General features: G+C 53.8%; 1 protein-coding gene across 2 annotated transcripts in view; it reads left to right on the top strand.

The window, feature by feature from the left end:
• Positions 1-15,205, top strand: part of CTIF (cap binding complex dependent translation initiation factor) — a 290,261-nt gene that overhangs the window by 137,409 nt on the left and 137,647 nt on the right. For both annotated transcript variants that reach the window (XM_068993958.1, XM_068993957.1), the window contains exon 7: positions 1,018-1,094. In XM_068993958.1, coding sequence (XP_068850059.1) covers positions 1,018-1,094 — 77 coding nt within the window. The remainder of the gene's footprint in view (positions 1-1,017; positions 1,095-15,205) is intronic.

Genomic DNA, 15,205 nt, shown 5'->3' on the forward strand with positions numbered 1-15,205 from the left:
GAGCTGGCTATCAGCCCACCTTCTGCAAATAATTCTGCCTGCTGTCTGGCATTTTACTCCATCAGCCCTGCATGGTAAGGAAAGGGTTTCTCTCCAGCCTCGATGTAAATATATTGGTGGCTCAGGTGGTAAAGAATCCACCTGCAACGCAGGAGACCCAGGTTCGATCCCTGGTCGGGAAGATGCCCGGGAGAAGGGAATGACAACCCACTCCAGTATTCTTGCTTGGAAAATCCCATGGACAGAAGCGCCTGGAGGGCTACAGTCCATGGGGTCGAGAAGAGTCAGACATGACTGAGAGACTAACACTTCTCTCCAACCTTGATGTAAACATATATATATGTAGTTGTTATCATGATGACAATATATGCAAAAGACCAATCTTAACATTTTCCACAATTTAACATTTAAAAAGACATTAGCTATTTGCATGTTTCCCCTAAATACACCCCAGGAGTATAAGTAACAAGGATCTTTGGTTAAAAAAAAAAAAATCTGCATGAGGCCTTCTGGACTAGGATGAGGAGAAAACTGGGTCCTAGCACATTCCTTCTGCATGAGGCTCAGGGTTTGCAAGGAGGCTGTGTCTCCTTGGTCCTCTCCACAGCTCATAGAAGATAGTCACATTCCCCTGGTGTTAGGAGGCCTGATGTTGGAGGGTTAGCTTGTCCACCATCGATTCCAGTCTGATTCTCTTGCTAATTCTCTGCCACACCTTGCATAGCCTCATCCATCTCTCCTGACCTGAGTGTTCTCATCTGAATGGCTGGATCTGACAAAGTCTAGGGACCCCACTGTTCTTTGGTTCTATGATTCCAGCATCATCACCTGGTGGGAAATGCGTGGACTCGAATATTCTCCATTTTTCAATCTGGATTTGGCGGTCAGAGCCTAGCCTTTCCAAACTCTCAATTTGGTTTTGTTGTCATAGATGTTGTTGTAGGTTAGTTCAGACTCGGAAGTTCTTTGCTGTCTTTCAGATTTACTGACACCCCTCTTCCTTCCCCAACCACACAGGGCTACCACCCGATGCCCCACGAGGTAGAGATCGCGCACACGAAGAAGCTGTTCCGGAGGAGGAGAAATGACCGAAGGTAGGAGACTCGATCGCAGCTTTGGGTTTTCTTTGCCTTCGGCCCTTGTGTAGCTGCGGTCCTGGCCTGCATTTTGCTTTTCCTGGTCACTAGCCGATACAATAAGAGGTGACGTGGCTGCAGTGGGGTTGGTTACAGGGTGAGTGGGGGGCCCCAGGATTGGATCCCTGCAGGAGTCCAGGGCAGGTTTTGCAGTTGAGGAAGAGGAAAGCTCTTTGCACCGACTGGGCAGCCACAGTAGCAGTCCTCGGGGTACTCTGACCTGCCGGCGTGTGTTTTGACACACGGCCTCCAGGAGGCTCTGGAGCTCACAGTTCTAGGACTCTGTCTCTCCTCCGCCCCGTCCCTGGCCTGGCTGGGCCGGGCTGGGACAGCAACACACAGATCAGCAGTTGCACACGCTGCTTCTCTCGAATGCCTTGGGATGTGTCAAGGGGAGTGCTGTCCTAAACTAAGGCAGAAACTGGGATCTTCCCTGAGATGCCAGCTGGGTGACAGCAAGGGGCCAAGAAAAGCGCCTGGGGTAGCTCTGGATAGGAGCAAAGAACTGAGGCTGGGCGTCTGGGAGGCTGAAACTTTGTTTCCTGAAAGGCTCTCCAACAAGGAAAGACCTTCAGAGTGTGTTTCGAGTGGAGAAGTTCAGCTGCAGAGCATTTCTTTCATGTGGCCACTTGTGCAAAAGCAGGGCCAGAGTATTGAACGTGCGTAAATGATTTCTGGATGAAAATGAGGGAGGGAGGAAGACAAAGAGGGAATAAAGGAAGGGAGGGAGCAGGGAAGGCTCTGCTTGAAGAGTTTCTCCTCTACAGGGGATTTCTTCTTAGATAAAGGCGGTAGCTTATAGTTTTACCTTTACTGAACAGAGACTGTTCTCAGAGAGCCAAGAAACAGCCCAGCCAGCTTGCTTGCTCAGAGAACTAAAAATACCTCTTCTTGTGCAGCTTCTTGGAGGCAAGGTTTGCCCAAGGTCCCTGATTCCCCCTGCCAACCTCTCACCCTATGCACACACACACACACCCCACACACATACACACACACACACCACATACACACACACACACACCCCACATACACATACATACACACACACACATCACATACACACACATACACACACCACACACACACCACATACATACATACCACATACACACACACACCACACACACACACACCACACACACACACATACACACACACACCACATACACACACATACACACACACACCCACACCCACACACACACGCACACACACCACATACACACCACATACACACACACCCACACATACACACACACCACACACACATACACGCACACCACACACACACATACACACACCACACACACACACCACACACACACCACACACACATACCACACATACCACATACACACACACCACACACACACACATACACACACACACCACACACACACAGCACATACACACACATACACACACACCACACACACACACACCACACACACACACACACACCACACACAACACATACACACACCACACACACAGCACATACACACATACACACACACCACACACACACACACACTACACACAACACATACACACACCACACACACAGCACATACACACACATACACACACACAGATACACACCCCACACACACACCACACACACACACCACACACACACCACACATACACACACACCACATACACACACATATACACACACACACCATATACACATATACACACACACACCACACACACACATACACACACACCACATACACACACATACACACAAACACCACATACACACACACCACGCACCACACACACATACACACACACACACCACACACATACACACACACACACCACACACACACCCCCCCACACACACACACACATACACACACCACACACACACACACACACACACACACACACACACACAAAGGGCCTTGAACAACGGGTGCTGGGTGGTGGCCACAATTCGGGGTGGATGGAGATCCAGTCCCCAGGAATGTCATCAGCTGGTGGATTTAGTGGAATGGAAACATTCCCAGAGGACGGTGAGTGTTCAGCCAGCTGGGAGGCAGGCAGTCCGGGCTTAGAACCCAGACCAGCCGGGCGCTTCGTGTAGTGGCATCAGAGGGGAAGGTGGGGCAGGGAGACTGGCCCCAGCCTGCTCCTGGTCTGACCAGCGTGCAGTCCTTGTTCTCTGTGTGCTGCCTTTTCGCAGTGCAGCTGATTCCTGGTTTCTGGGTTCCCTTCAGAGGGAAGAGGTAGGGAGCACCCCCCAAAGGAGAAGTGGGGTTCACATGGGGACTGAGGAGGTGTCAGGAGGGGCAGAGGCTCCGTGTCACTCCTCCCCTGCCCCCTGATCCCCAGAACATGTGTGGAGCTTCAGGGAGTCCCCGAGCTTCCGTAGGAGAAGTCACCCCCTGGGCCCAGGCAGGGGCAGGCCGCTGTGCGCGTCCACGTCAGCCACACCTCCGCTCCGGGGCCAGGTCACCCCTCTCAGCCCGAGCCCCTGGACAGTGCAGGCCTCCAGAAAGCAGCAGTGTGGCCCAGGAACGTAGGAAGGGGAGCCTGACGTACAGGCAGCGGGAAGCCAGCCTTCCGCTGAGCCGCGCGCGTTAACAAATGCCCGGTGAAGTCAGCACACCTCGCAAAGGATGTGGACCCGGGACAGGGTCCAAAGCAAGGCAATAAAGATGATTAAAGGGATGGAAAGTATGTCCTGTGAGGAGAGGCTCCCCGGCCGGGGCCAGGGAAGAGGAGGCTGTAGGGAAAGAACGTTCGTGCCAGTAAACTCTTGAAAGATTTATACCGAGCACTGAGGAGCAGCCGCCCCACCTCTCTCGGGCTCTGAACTGGAGGAAATCAGCTGGAGTGAAAGGAGAGAGTGTTCCTCTGGACCACAGATGGGCTCAAGGAGCAAACATCCCAACCATCAGGGGCTCAGACTCTGCCATTCAGGGCGGCAGACGCGCCAGAGCCCATGCTGTGCGCCAAGCGGGGCCCCACCTGTATTCGCAATCTGGAATACGATGCAGGACAACGCTTGGCCACCACAGCCTCCCCAGGTGGTGGGGACTTTCAGGAGAAGGGCAGGCAGCCAGACAGTTTCAGGACCTCACTGTCCGAAAGCAGGCAGCCAGCACCAGGGGCCTTCCGATCCCTTCTTGGTGGAGTGCGTGATTCTGACGTTTGAGGGACGGCTGCAGAATATCGTCTGGTCAACCCTAACCTTCCAGCTGTTGATGGATAGTCGAGGCCTTGCTGTGCCCCAAACCTGTATACTTGACCTTGATGGTTAGCACTTTTGTAGGTTAACCCTCCTGGTCGTGGGGAGGCCACGACCGAGAGAGGCTTGCGTTCCTTGGGTGGCAGAGCGGGAGGTGACCGGAATCAGGTTTGGTGGCCGAAGGCACAGCCAGCATCTGCCTGTGTGAGGCCTCTGATCTCTCCTCTTTTGTTGCAAGGGAGAGAAGGCGCTGTTTTCCCCTTTTAACAGATGGAATAACTGAGGCCAGGGACACTAGCCAAGGTTGTTTAGCTAGGAAGCGGCCGAGCTGAACTCACCTGTGCTGGCTGCAGTTCTCAGCCCTTTGGACTCCACAGCCTCCAGTGGGCCTGTGATCTAGAAAAGGCCAAGAGCAGGGAGCTGGTGGAGGCAGAACTGGGGTGGGGTGGTGGCGGCTGCAGCGTCACGTGAAGGAAGGTGGTCGGCTCCATCCCCTCTGCCTCTGAGGCTCTGCGGGGGACTCTGTGGGCTCCCATCTGACTGCAGAGTAGCTGGGCTTGTTGTCTGAGAGCTGCAATCACCCGGCAGCCAGGCGGATTGTGGATCCTGGGGGCTCTGTGTTTCACCTTGAAGCCTGAAACAGGAATTTCTAAACTGGGTCCTAGAGCCCTAACCCTGACGGAAGTCTAGATCGTATCTGAGTTCCCCATGGCTCCTTGAGGTCTCGAGCGGGCCCTGACTGCTTTTATCCTCCAGTTGTTCAAGTCTGAGGCACATGCCCTGGAATTAGATGTGGGACGTGAATGCCACCTCTTCTGCTCGCGACCTCCGTGATTTTGGCAGATTACTTTATACCTTGAAAACTTTATCTCTTTCCTCCTTAAAATGGGTCCACTAACTGGGAAGCTTAACCAAGCTCATCCTGTAAGGTCTTAGCGCCAGCCCACTCTTCAGATCAGAGGGGGATCCGAGGTGCTCAGAAAACACCTTAAGGTGGAAGTGGACGGCAGATGTCTGCCAAGCCAGGGGAGGGGCAGGGGAGCAAGAACGGCTGTCCCAAATCCCCACGGTGCCAGGTTTGCTTGTGAGCCCAGGGAGGTTTCCTTGCATCCCCTCCAGGGGCGGGGCATCCGGGATCCGTTGTTTCTCTTCTCGGAATCAACTTTGAGAGCTCTGCCCCCACTGTCGGGGGGGCAGGGAAGGGGGCCCCCAGGAGCAGCCATCTGCAGACTCTGCGCCCACGTTCTGTGCACGGCTCCGAGGGCCTCAGTGTCTGAAACTGAGTCGTGGGCGTCTTTTCCTCATTTTGCAGAAGGAAAAGGTTAAGCTCGTGAACGGTTCAAAGGTTTTCTCCTTTAAAAATGTTCTCAAAACACGGGCAAGTGGTAACCGCTTGTTTATTTTGGGGACCGAGTTAAAGATGTTTGCCGATTTCAGACAGAATTATGCGTCTCACAATGCAAATGTGCTAAGTGGCTGTTTCGTGCATCCCTGAAAGAGCAGCCTGCCTCCAGGTGCTATGCCCCGACCGGGGTCGGACACCTGCTGATGGAAGCGGTGGGCCGTGGGGGCTCGTGTCCTGGGGAGCTCCCTGCCCTCAGGCTACAGGGCGGCAGGGCAGGGGGCAAACACTGGAGGGCCGCGTTCTGGCTGTGCCGCTGACCTGCTGCTGGTGTTGACCTTGAGCGAGGTCTCACCTCCAGGGGTGTTTCCTTGATCCCCTCTCCACCCAGCTCCCACCCCCCTCCTAAAGAAATGGGCATCGGAGGCCAAGGATGAAGGTCATGGCCTGCGTTCCCGGGGAAGCAGGATCCGGGATGAAGATGAGCTGGCGGGATCCTGACTCAGGAGTACCCTTACGGGTCCGGAAGGAAGGGGAGTGGATTGGGCAAGAGGGGATGGTGAGCTGCAGTGCCGTCTGGGTGGGGAGTTCTGATTCTACGAGGAGTCCTGAAATTGGGGTGACACTCTGTAGAGTTATCCCCAGATGAAGAAAACAGGCAGGTCTTTGTATCCCTGTGTCTGCTCTAGTCATCGGATGGGGACGGCCTTGACCTTGAACCGGCGGCTCTCCGCCCCAGTTTTTGTAGGGCCGACCGCTGAGGACTGTCTATCACGGCATGTCCAGCATCCCAGGGTGCGTGCATTGATCTTGAACCGGCCCTGTGCACACATCACAGCCAGCACCATGGGGAAGCACCTTTGAACTCTCCAGCTGGGATTGATGGAACAGCGCTTCAGGCTCCAGTCTGTGCTTGGGAGGAAGCAGACAAGAGCCCGGCTGTAACCCCGTGCCCTCAAGGGCCTGAGACAGAGCTTGCACAGCGTGCCCCTGAAGCCACCAGCACGTGGCCCATGACTGTGTGGCATCCTCATATTCCTCGAGGAGGTTTCAAGAAAGGGGCCAGCGGGGGTAATTACAGGATGCTTCCTGGAGGAGGTGGGTATTGAACGAGCCTTCAGTCACAAGGAGAACTTGAAAGGGAGATGGGAGGCCATTAAGGTGAGGGGACTGTGAAGGCCTTAGTGAAACAGGTGTAGGAGCAGGGGTTCCCACCGCCCCGGAAGCCACCCTCACAAAGCTCCCTAGAAACAGACCCAGGCGGGGTGGAGTCCATAGCATCCTCTACCTACGATTGAGAAGGAAAAGAGCTCCTGGCTTCGGACAGGGCCCAGCCCAGACTATCAGAAGCCTCAGTCCCCCCAGGCGCCAGAGCCGGCTTCGTAGCAGTGAGAGCAGGGCAGCTAATGGAGGCATTAGCGGTCCCTAGCGCGATGCCCGTGCGGCCAGGGAGACAGGAGAGCCTTTCTCCAAATTAATTTGTTTCATTAAGTGAGGTCTCAGAACGGTTCATTTACTCCACGTGCAAAGTGGATTTGAAAAGAAGGAAAGAACGCCACGGTCATCCCAAGCTGGTATCAGATGATCTGCTGGATGGGAAGCAGGAGGGAAGCTTCTGTCAGACTCTACCTCTCCCGGGTCCCCAGATGGTACAGCAGGGTGAGCAGAGCCCCTAGCCCCTCCTGATGCCTCTGTCCTGTGACTGACTGTGACTGCGGTGTGGGGTCCTCCAACAATCAGTTTCAGTCTCATCCGTCACCTTCCTCTGCCACCACGTGCCCAGACCCTCCCTGGGGGCCAGGCTGTTTCCCCCAGGGATGGCATTTGTATCAGCCATCAGATGTGATTTTGCAGGCTCTCTGTGACATCATCTAGTTCACTGATTAAAATGAACAGGGCATCTGGAATTGATGGTGATGGGTATGCAACTTGGGGAAGATCCTAAAAATCCTGGATTATGTATTCCAAAGGGGGGATTCTGTGGTATGTGAATTATATCTCACCTTTTTAAAAGTTTTTTAATGGGTAAGGGAGGTCCCGGGATGGAGCGATGGGGCAAGCCTCTGTAAACCCTCCCTGAATCTCGGTGTTTGTAGTGTATCAGGGTAGTGTGTGTGTGTGTGTCACTCAGTCGTGTCCAACTCTGCAACCCCATGGACTGTAGCTCTCCAGGCTCCTCTGTCCATGAAATTCTCCAGGCAAGAATACAGGAGTGGGTTGCCATTCCCTTGTCCAGGGGATCTTCCTGACCCAGGGTTTGAACATGGGTCTTCTGCATTGCAGGCAGATTCTTTACCATCTGAGCCACCAGGGAAATCAGACTATCAGAGTACTATCCCTTTCAGAAAAGGACATAGATTTGGCTTGGCCCTGACTTGTCCTATGGGACTCTGTGCTAGCTATTAATGATTACACCTTTTCTTCTGGATCATCTCTTTGGGAATCTCTTTCGGAGAGACGGTATCTATGTTTTTCTGATTTTTAAAACTGGAACTCTGTACGTCTAGCTGCAGACCCTAACGCTTTGTTCATGACATGTCCTGGCATGTAGTCAGGGGCTCTTTATGACCTCACATGGAGAGCTCCCTTTTTCTGGACCATATAGCTCCCTCCCTTGGGCAAGAGGATGAACATTCAGGGTACCTGTCTCTCTCTCCCACGATTTCCTCCGAGGCCCTCAGCATCTTACTGAGGATGCTCTAGCTGGATCTGCCTTCCCTGATCCAGCACGTGTTCTCTGACAGAAGGCAAACCTTTCTCTTAGCAACCCTCTTAATCTTACATCATCCTCCCCATCAGCAGCCTCATGCTTGCCTCCTCCTTTCACTCTAAATGCAAAAGTTTAATTTTAGAAATGTCATTAGCGCTTGTTAAGCCCACTGCTTGACACACTCTGATGGCTCTTCCCCACCCTGTGATGCCCTCACTGGTTATGGGAGATTCCCTGTTCCCTTCTGGAACCCACGCCACCCTCCTCCTCTTCACACTTGGGCTCCCAGCAGGGACTCTGAGAAATGCCAGCACTGCCTTTAAAACCCTAAGTCGCAGTTGTTTTCTGGTACTTACCTTTCCCTTTAGCCCTTCGCCTCTCTCCTGCAGATGTGGACTCCTTCATCTGTGAAGATGACTGAGCCCCAGCTCTTGCCCATCAGGAACTGATCAGAAATCCATTCAGTTCAGAGTCCTGGATCCATCCATCAGCTCATTCACAGGGCTCATTAAGGTAGCCCAGATGGTAAAGCGTCTGCCTACCATGTGGAACACCCGGGTTCAATCCCTGGGTCAGGAAGATCTCCTGGAGAAGAAAATGGCAACCCACTCCAGCATTCTTGCCTGGAGAATCCCATGGACAGAGGAGCCTGGTGGGCTACAGTCCACGGGGTTGCAAAGAGTCGGACATGACTGAGCGACTTCACTTCACTCACTTGGGAGGTTCAGTCGGTCCTCATTACTCGAAAATTCTATATTTGCTAATTGGCCTCCTTGTTAAAAGTTGTTCGTGTGTGATTGAGTCAATACAGTGCTTTCACAGTCATTCATGGACACGCCCAGAGCCCAGAGTGGTGAAACACTCAAGTCGCCTGACCTGCGCGTTCCCAGCTGAGGCTGAACCTGGAGACCTCTGCCTTCTTGCCCCAGCTCTCCCATTGTAAACAAGTGTCTTTTCTGAGACCCACTGAGGGCTCTGTCTTCCGCGCTGATGTGCTCTGGTTGGCGGATTTGCTGCTTAAAATGGTGCCTGAGCGTAGCGCTGCGGTGCTGTCTCGTGTCTCAGAGCCGGGAGGCCGTTGTGCGCCTTTTGAAGAAAGTATGTTTGTCGGACGAGCTTCCTTCTGGCCACAGCTATAGTGCTGTTGGCGGTGAGCTCAATGTTAGTGAATCGACAATATATAGTAAATAAGGTGTCTTTAAACCAAAACGCACATAACACGGGGCTATGTATTGATCAGTTGGAAAAAAAACATTGTGACCGGAGGCTTGCGGGAACCTGACCTTGTCTTTCTCCTGGGAGCAGTGGCTCAGTAGCCGCTAGTTTGGTGTGCGCACTTTAGGTATCCAGTTGTACAGAGCGTTAACTACCATCAGTGATGAAAATGGACGGTGCTAGCCCTTTAAAACAGTGGGAGAGGGACTTCCCTGATGGTCTAGTGGTTACCACTTCACCTTTCAAGGCAGGGGGTGCGGGTTCAATGCCCGGTTGGTGAGCTAGGATGCCCGCTGCCTTGTGGCCAGGAAATCAAAAACAGGAGCAATGCTGTCAGAGATTCAGTAGACTGTTAAAATGGTCCACATCAAAAAAAACCAAAAAACGGCATGGAGAGATGCTAAAGATAAAGGACTGTGTTGTGAGTGATGGGGTTTTAGGCTGAGTAGTTCGTCCCGTCTGTGGGGTGGTAGCAGAGAGGGGGGGAGGGCAGGGAGTGGGAACCACTCCCTCCACGACTGTCACCTGGCTTGGGTCTCGCTGAGCCGCCACTGCTTTATTTGCCCACCCTGGGCTGACACTGTCCCCCAGGCCCTCCAGACGGCTGAGCCCTGAAGTGACCATCATTGTCATCCTGTCATCGGGAGCCCAGGGGACAGCGAGACGGATTACACTCCCATTGCCCGCAGTTTGTCTTTATATCGCAGCGAGGAAATTGCCCTCATTAAGTCCCTGCTAAAGATAGATAAGAAAATGGGACAGGCAAACCCCCACCTGGCAGGCAGCCCTGTCAGATTCTAAGCAAAATGAGTCAGATAGGAATTATTTTTAGGCTCCTTCTCCTCCTCCCCCACGCCCACCCCCAAGCTCTCTTAGAAAGAAGAGCAGCTCATTTCATGAAGCCAGATGTCCAGGTCTGTGTTTGATTGACATGGGGGCCTGGTTTACACCGAGAGAAGACCCAGGCTTTTGTATAGACCACGACGGGCCAGATGATCATCCTTTGCACGATGGCAGTCTCTCTCAGGCTGCCAAGAGGGCCCCGAGGGCTGGCTCACAACGCGCCCTTTCCTGTCCCTCTTTCCTGGCACGTGCTCTGCTCAGAGCCTGCCCTCAGCACCACACTTTGTAGGAGAATAAGCCAGTCCCTGGGTTCCTTCTCCCCGGGAAGGACCAGCGAGTCCCTGGGCCCAGGACCCAGGTCCGTGCGTGGCCATGTCGTGCATTTTGGCAGAGCTCCTGGTACCAGGCCTGCTCCCTCTGGTCTGGGCCCACTGCTGGGGAGCTGAGCACTGCTCCTTCTTGTTCGTTCTGTGCTCCTTTTTCCAGCTATTAGGATTCATCCAGACCCCTTAAACCCTAGGGGACAAAAAAGGGAGACCTGGGGGCAAGGAGGCTGATGAAGAGGAGGCAAGGGCATGTGCCTAGAGGCTTAGAGAGCAGAAGGGATGCTGACAAGGACATGGCCGTCTAGAGATAAATGCCCGGGACAGAGCATAGAATGGACACCAGGAACCAGCCACCCGAGTTGGTTTAATTACAGCTCGTTAGAGGTCTCTGTCTCCCTTTTTTTGAAATGCTGGACATTTGGGGTTGGTTCACAAATGTTAACCCCAGCCCTCTCTCCCTTGCTAGCATGGAGGGACACACGCAACTCCTTCCACCCCAAGTGCCCGGGCGTCTGGCGCCAAGTCTGCATAGCCTTCACCCAGGGCAGCCGGCGTGGTGGGTGTGAAGGCCTTGGTTAGGCTCACTTGGCTTCTAGACCTGTTCATCCCTCTCCAGCCAGGGGATCTGAGGCAATAAGGGCCCTCGCCAAGCTCGTTCTTCTTCTTGCTCCCAAAGACACTCACTGTAGCCTGCAAGAACGCCGGTAGATGAGGTGTGATGGGGGGTACACGAGAGACCCCAGCCCCATCCCGGCTCCAAGTACCGAGGCATGAGTCCCCTCCTTCCTGACATTTGCTCCTGGGACCCCTCCATCCTGGACCATGTGAAGGGAAGGAAAGAAGATCAGGCCAGCAGTTATGGAGTCTAGGTTTTCATCTTTGTGCAGCCCAAGGCACTTCTCTTAAACACTTTTGGAGCTAAAACTTTCAAATGTATTGGGGAGAGTCCAGGGTTAAAGATGACAAAGAACACTTCCCAGGAATATTCCATTCCTTCGCTGTGGGCTGGAAAGACACAGACACTCTGGAGGCCAGTTGGGGCTTTCAATACAAATAACTCGCTTCCCTTTTATCTTTAACCCAGCACATTCACCCTCTCCAGAAAATTCCAGAAATCTGGGCCATGTCTGCTGCTCCTGTGTACATTTTTGGGGACCAAATTTGGTCTAGGTCTGTACGCTGGGCACCCAGCCGTGCCTGGTTGAGCCTCCATAGTCCCAGCATTCCAGCTACCTGAGATGGAACACTTCCTGGGACCATCTTACCCCTGGAGTGGGGTCTGCAGCCCCTTAATTCAGGCTCACCCTGAGTCCTGCCCGGAAGTTGCTCAGTGATTTAACAGGCACGGTGTTCGGGACGTGCTGAACCCTTTGCAAATATCTGCTGTATAATCTTCCCAACAACCCTAGGAAGGAGATAACTGGTTTTATTTCCATTTTATAGATGAGGAAAGTAACTTGCACAGAGAAGGGGAGTAACTCCCCCAAAGAGAGAGCGGGGAAGTTGCTGAGCCTGGCTGCAAACTCAAGCAGCCTGGCTCAGAGGCTGGACCCCTAACCAGTTATCTGCTGGAGAATTTTCTCCCCTGGATCCCTTACCACCTCCAACATCCACCCCCTGACTAAGCCCCTGATTAACTCTGTGTCGGGGCAGTAAAGGCAGCTTGGAGGCCACTGTCTTCAAAAGGCCTGAGGAATGGGGGTCTTGAACATCATTCAAAGAAATGAACAAATGGTGAGATTTCAGCCAAGACCCACCAGGCGAGGTTGCCCGCCCTCTGCCCTCTGCCCTCTGTGCCCTGCCCCAGGTTAGTCATGCCTGTAGCTCCCTCCCCTGGTCCAGATGATTCATACGTGGACCGATTTAAGAAGTTCCTGTAATAGCCCAGAGATGTCCCAGGTTGCGGGCACCCCACCTGCTGAGAGGCTGGAGGAAGGGTGCTGTGAGTTCCAGAACAGTGAGCAGTTCTCAGGGGAGGGCACTCTGGGATGGGGGGAGAGCTTCCTATTTCCACAAGCCCCCTGCCCCAGTCCCAGGAGGACAGGCCAGGCCAAGAGGGTGCCCTTCACTCCCCAAGGCTCCCAGCAGGGATGGGAGCACAGGTTTTAAAAATACCAAGGAGCCTTCCTGCCTGGGTCAGCATTTACCCTGAGCTCCAAGAGTTATTTCTGAGTCTTCCCAGTAATTTAATTTTAGCCATTTATTCCAATGCGTGTGTTTTTGGGGGAAGCCAAGGTGGCCTCTATTATGGTTTGGAGTATTTTTGGGAGGTCCTGGTTTCCAGAAGTGATGCAGGGGTTCAATTAGGCAAGACATCAGCGAACGGAATTAAAATAACTCCAGAAGACAGCCCCGTGGGTCCCTGGAGGAGATGCTGTGCTGAGCTCCCCCGGGAGGGAGATTAAGACCAAGGTGTCCCTGGCATGCCCAGTCGTCATCACTGAGGTGGCAGCTTGTGTCATTGTCGCCAGCTCTCCCAGCACCTGCAGGCATCTTGGTGCCCTTCAGAATGCAGAACTGATGGAGCTGCCAGTTCTTTCTAACTTGGCCTGGACACGCAGCCCAGGCACCAGGAGCAGACAAGCTCACATCCGTGGCGAGTTCTGTAGCTCCAGCTTGGAGGTGGACAGGTGGACTCACCAGTGCCTTATGGGGAGCTGAAAACTTTCAGTCACGAGCACACTAACATTGCAGGGTTTGCGGAGGAGTTATTCTAGAGGAATTCTTGAACCGCAGCCAAGCAGACCTTCCGTTCCCCACCCCCACCCCAGCACCAGCCATACCTGACCACCCCCCACCCCTAACTCCCCCTTCCCCCCAAGACAGGCCTGGCCCGCCTCCCACCACCCCTTTCTTGCCTCCTCCTAAAGATCCGTCCCCACTCACTGCATTTTCTGACCTCAGTCTGCTCTCCGTTCCCCGAAGCTTCCCCAGTCTGCCCCCAGCGGCTCCCTCCACCTGGGCCCTTCCTCACCCGCCTTGCTGGCCCCTTTGCACGTGGCACCCACTTGTCACTATTCAAGCTCTTTTTCATCCTGCCTTGATCCTCTTCCCTGACCTTCCCCACGAGTTGCTGGCATGCGTCAGGCCCCACCCGACATGGACTGAAAGAGCTCTCCCTGCCACACCCGAGGTCCCTCACCCACCTGGTGTGCAGGTGCAGCGCTGAGGGATTCAGGGATGGGGCGGGCATGGGGGGGAGTGTGCAGGATGCTCGCTGGTGGCGGGAGGCCAAGCCCGTCTCCCGAGTCACCTCTCCCAGTGGCCACCTGAGCCAGCTTTAGCCATCGCTCACCCCTCCCTTGGGCATATTCTGCCCTCCAGTTGTCTTCAGATGCCTCTTTTCAGCTTAAGGAGAGGATTCTGTGGACAAAGGATCCCGTTTTAGGCTTTCTGTTTGTTGAAGTTGACACTGAACTTGGGTAAGACATGTGTCGACCCAAAGATGAGAAATGTTTTTAGGAAAAAGGGAAAAAAAAAACTCTATGGGGCTGTGTGCATGTTTGGCCCAGCGTCCTGAGCGGCCGCAGCAGACTGGCTCCTTGCGTCAGAGAGCAGATGGTCACCCTGAGCAGGCAACCTGGTGCCTCTGAACCGTGGGCCGCAGCCGTGGCTCAGACAGGCTGTGCAGGGAGCGGGGTGGCACAGGGCAGAGGGCAGGCTTCTGACTTCGCCCTGATGATTCAGAAGGTTGGCACACACTCGGTCAGGAGTATGGGGTGAGGGAGGTAATCATTAGGACCTCTCTAAGTGGGACCCAGGGGTCCAGCTCCCTCCCGAGGAGCCATCCAATTCACCGTCCAGGTTCTGTCTCAGGCACCCTTTCCTGGCCAAAGTTCTAGGTCCGTATTTTCACTGTGGTGCTTAAAACTCTGCACACAGTTGGGGAAAACCCTCTCTCTCGCCCACCTCCTACTACTCTCCAGCTGCTCCTTGTGTACCCGCATGTACCGCTCTTGCATTTCATCTTATGAACTGGAGTGTCAGGAATCAGTCCAGCCTTAACCCAGGGCCGATCACTTTGCATTTTCACGCGAGCCTTCAGTGATGACCCAGAGTTGAGAGTCACCTCGTGCTGAGAGCTTGAGACACACGGAAAACCCGGTAGAGGCTGAAGGAAGGGAGGGAGGATACGAGTGTGCGTGCACGTGTGCTGGTTCGCTTCTGCCTTGTCTGACTCTTTGCGACTCTGTGGACTAGAGCCTGCCAGGCTCCTCTGCCTATGGGATTCTCCAGGCAAGAATACTGGAGTGGGTTGCCATTCCTTTCTTCAGAAGATCTTTCCGACCCAGGGATCAAACCTGGGTCTCCTACATTAGTAGATAGATTTTTTACTATCTGAGCCACCAGGGAAACCCACCGGGAGAGTGCATGGGTTGTTATTTTTTGAGGGCGGAAATTTTAGCTCCTAGAAGCCTGAAACTATGC

Source organism: Capricornis sumatraensis, chromosome 21, assembly GCF_032405125.1.
Source record: "Capricornis sumatraensis isolate serow.1 chromosome 21, serow.2, whole genome shotgun sequence".
Taxonomy (NCBI): Eukaryota; Metazoa; Chordata; class Mammalia; order Artiodactyla; family Bovidae; genus Capricornis; species Capricornis sumatraensis.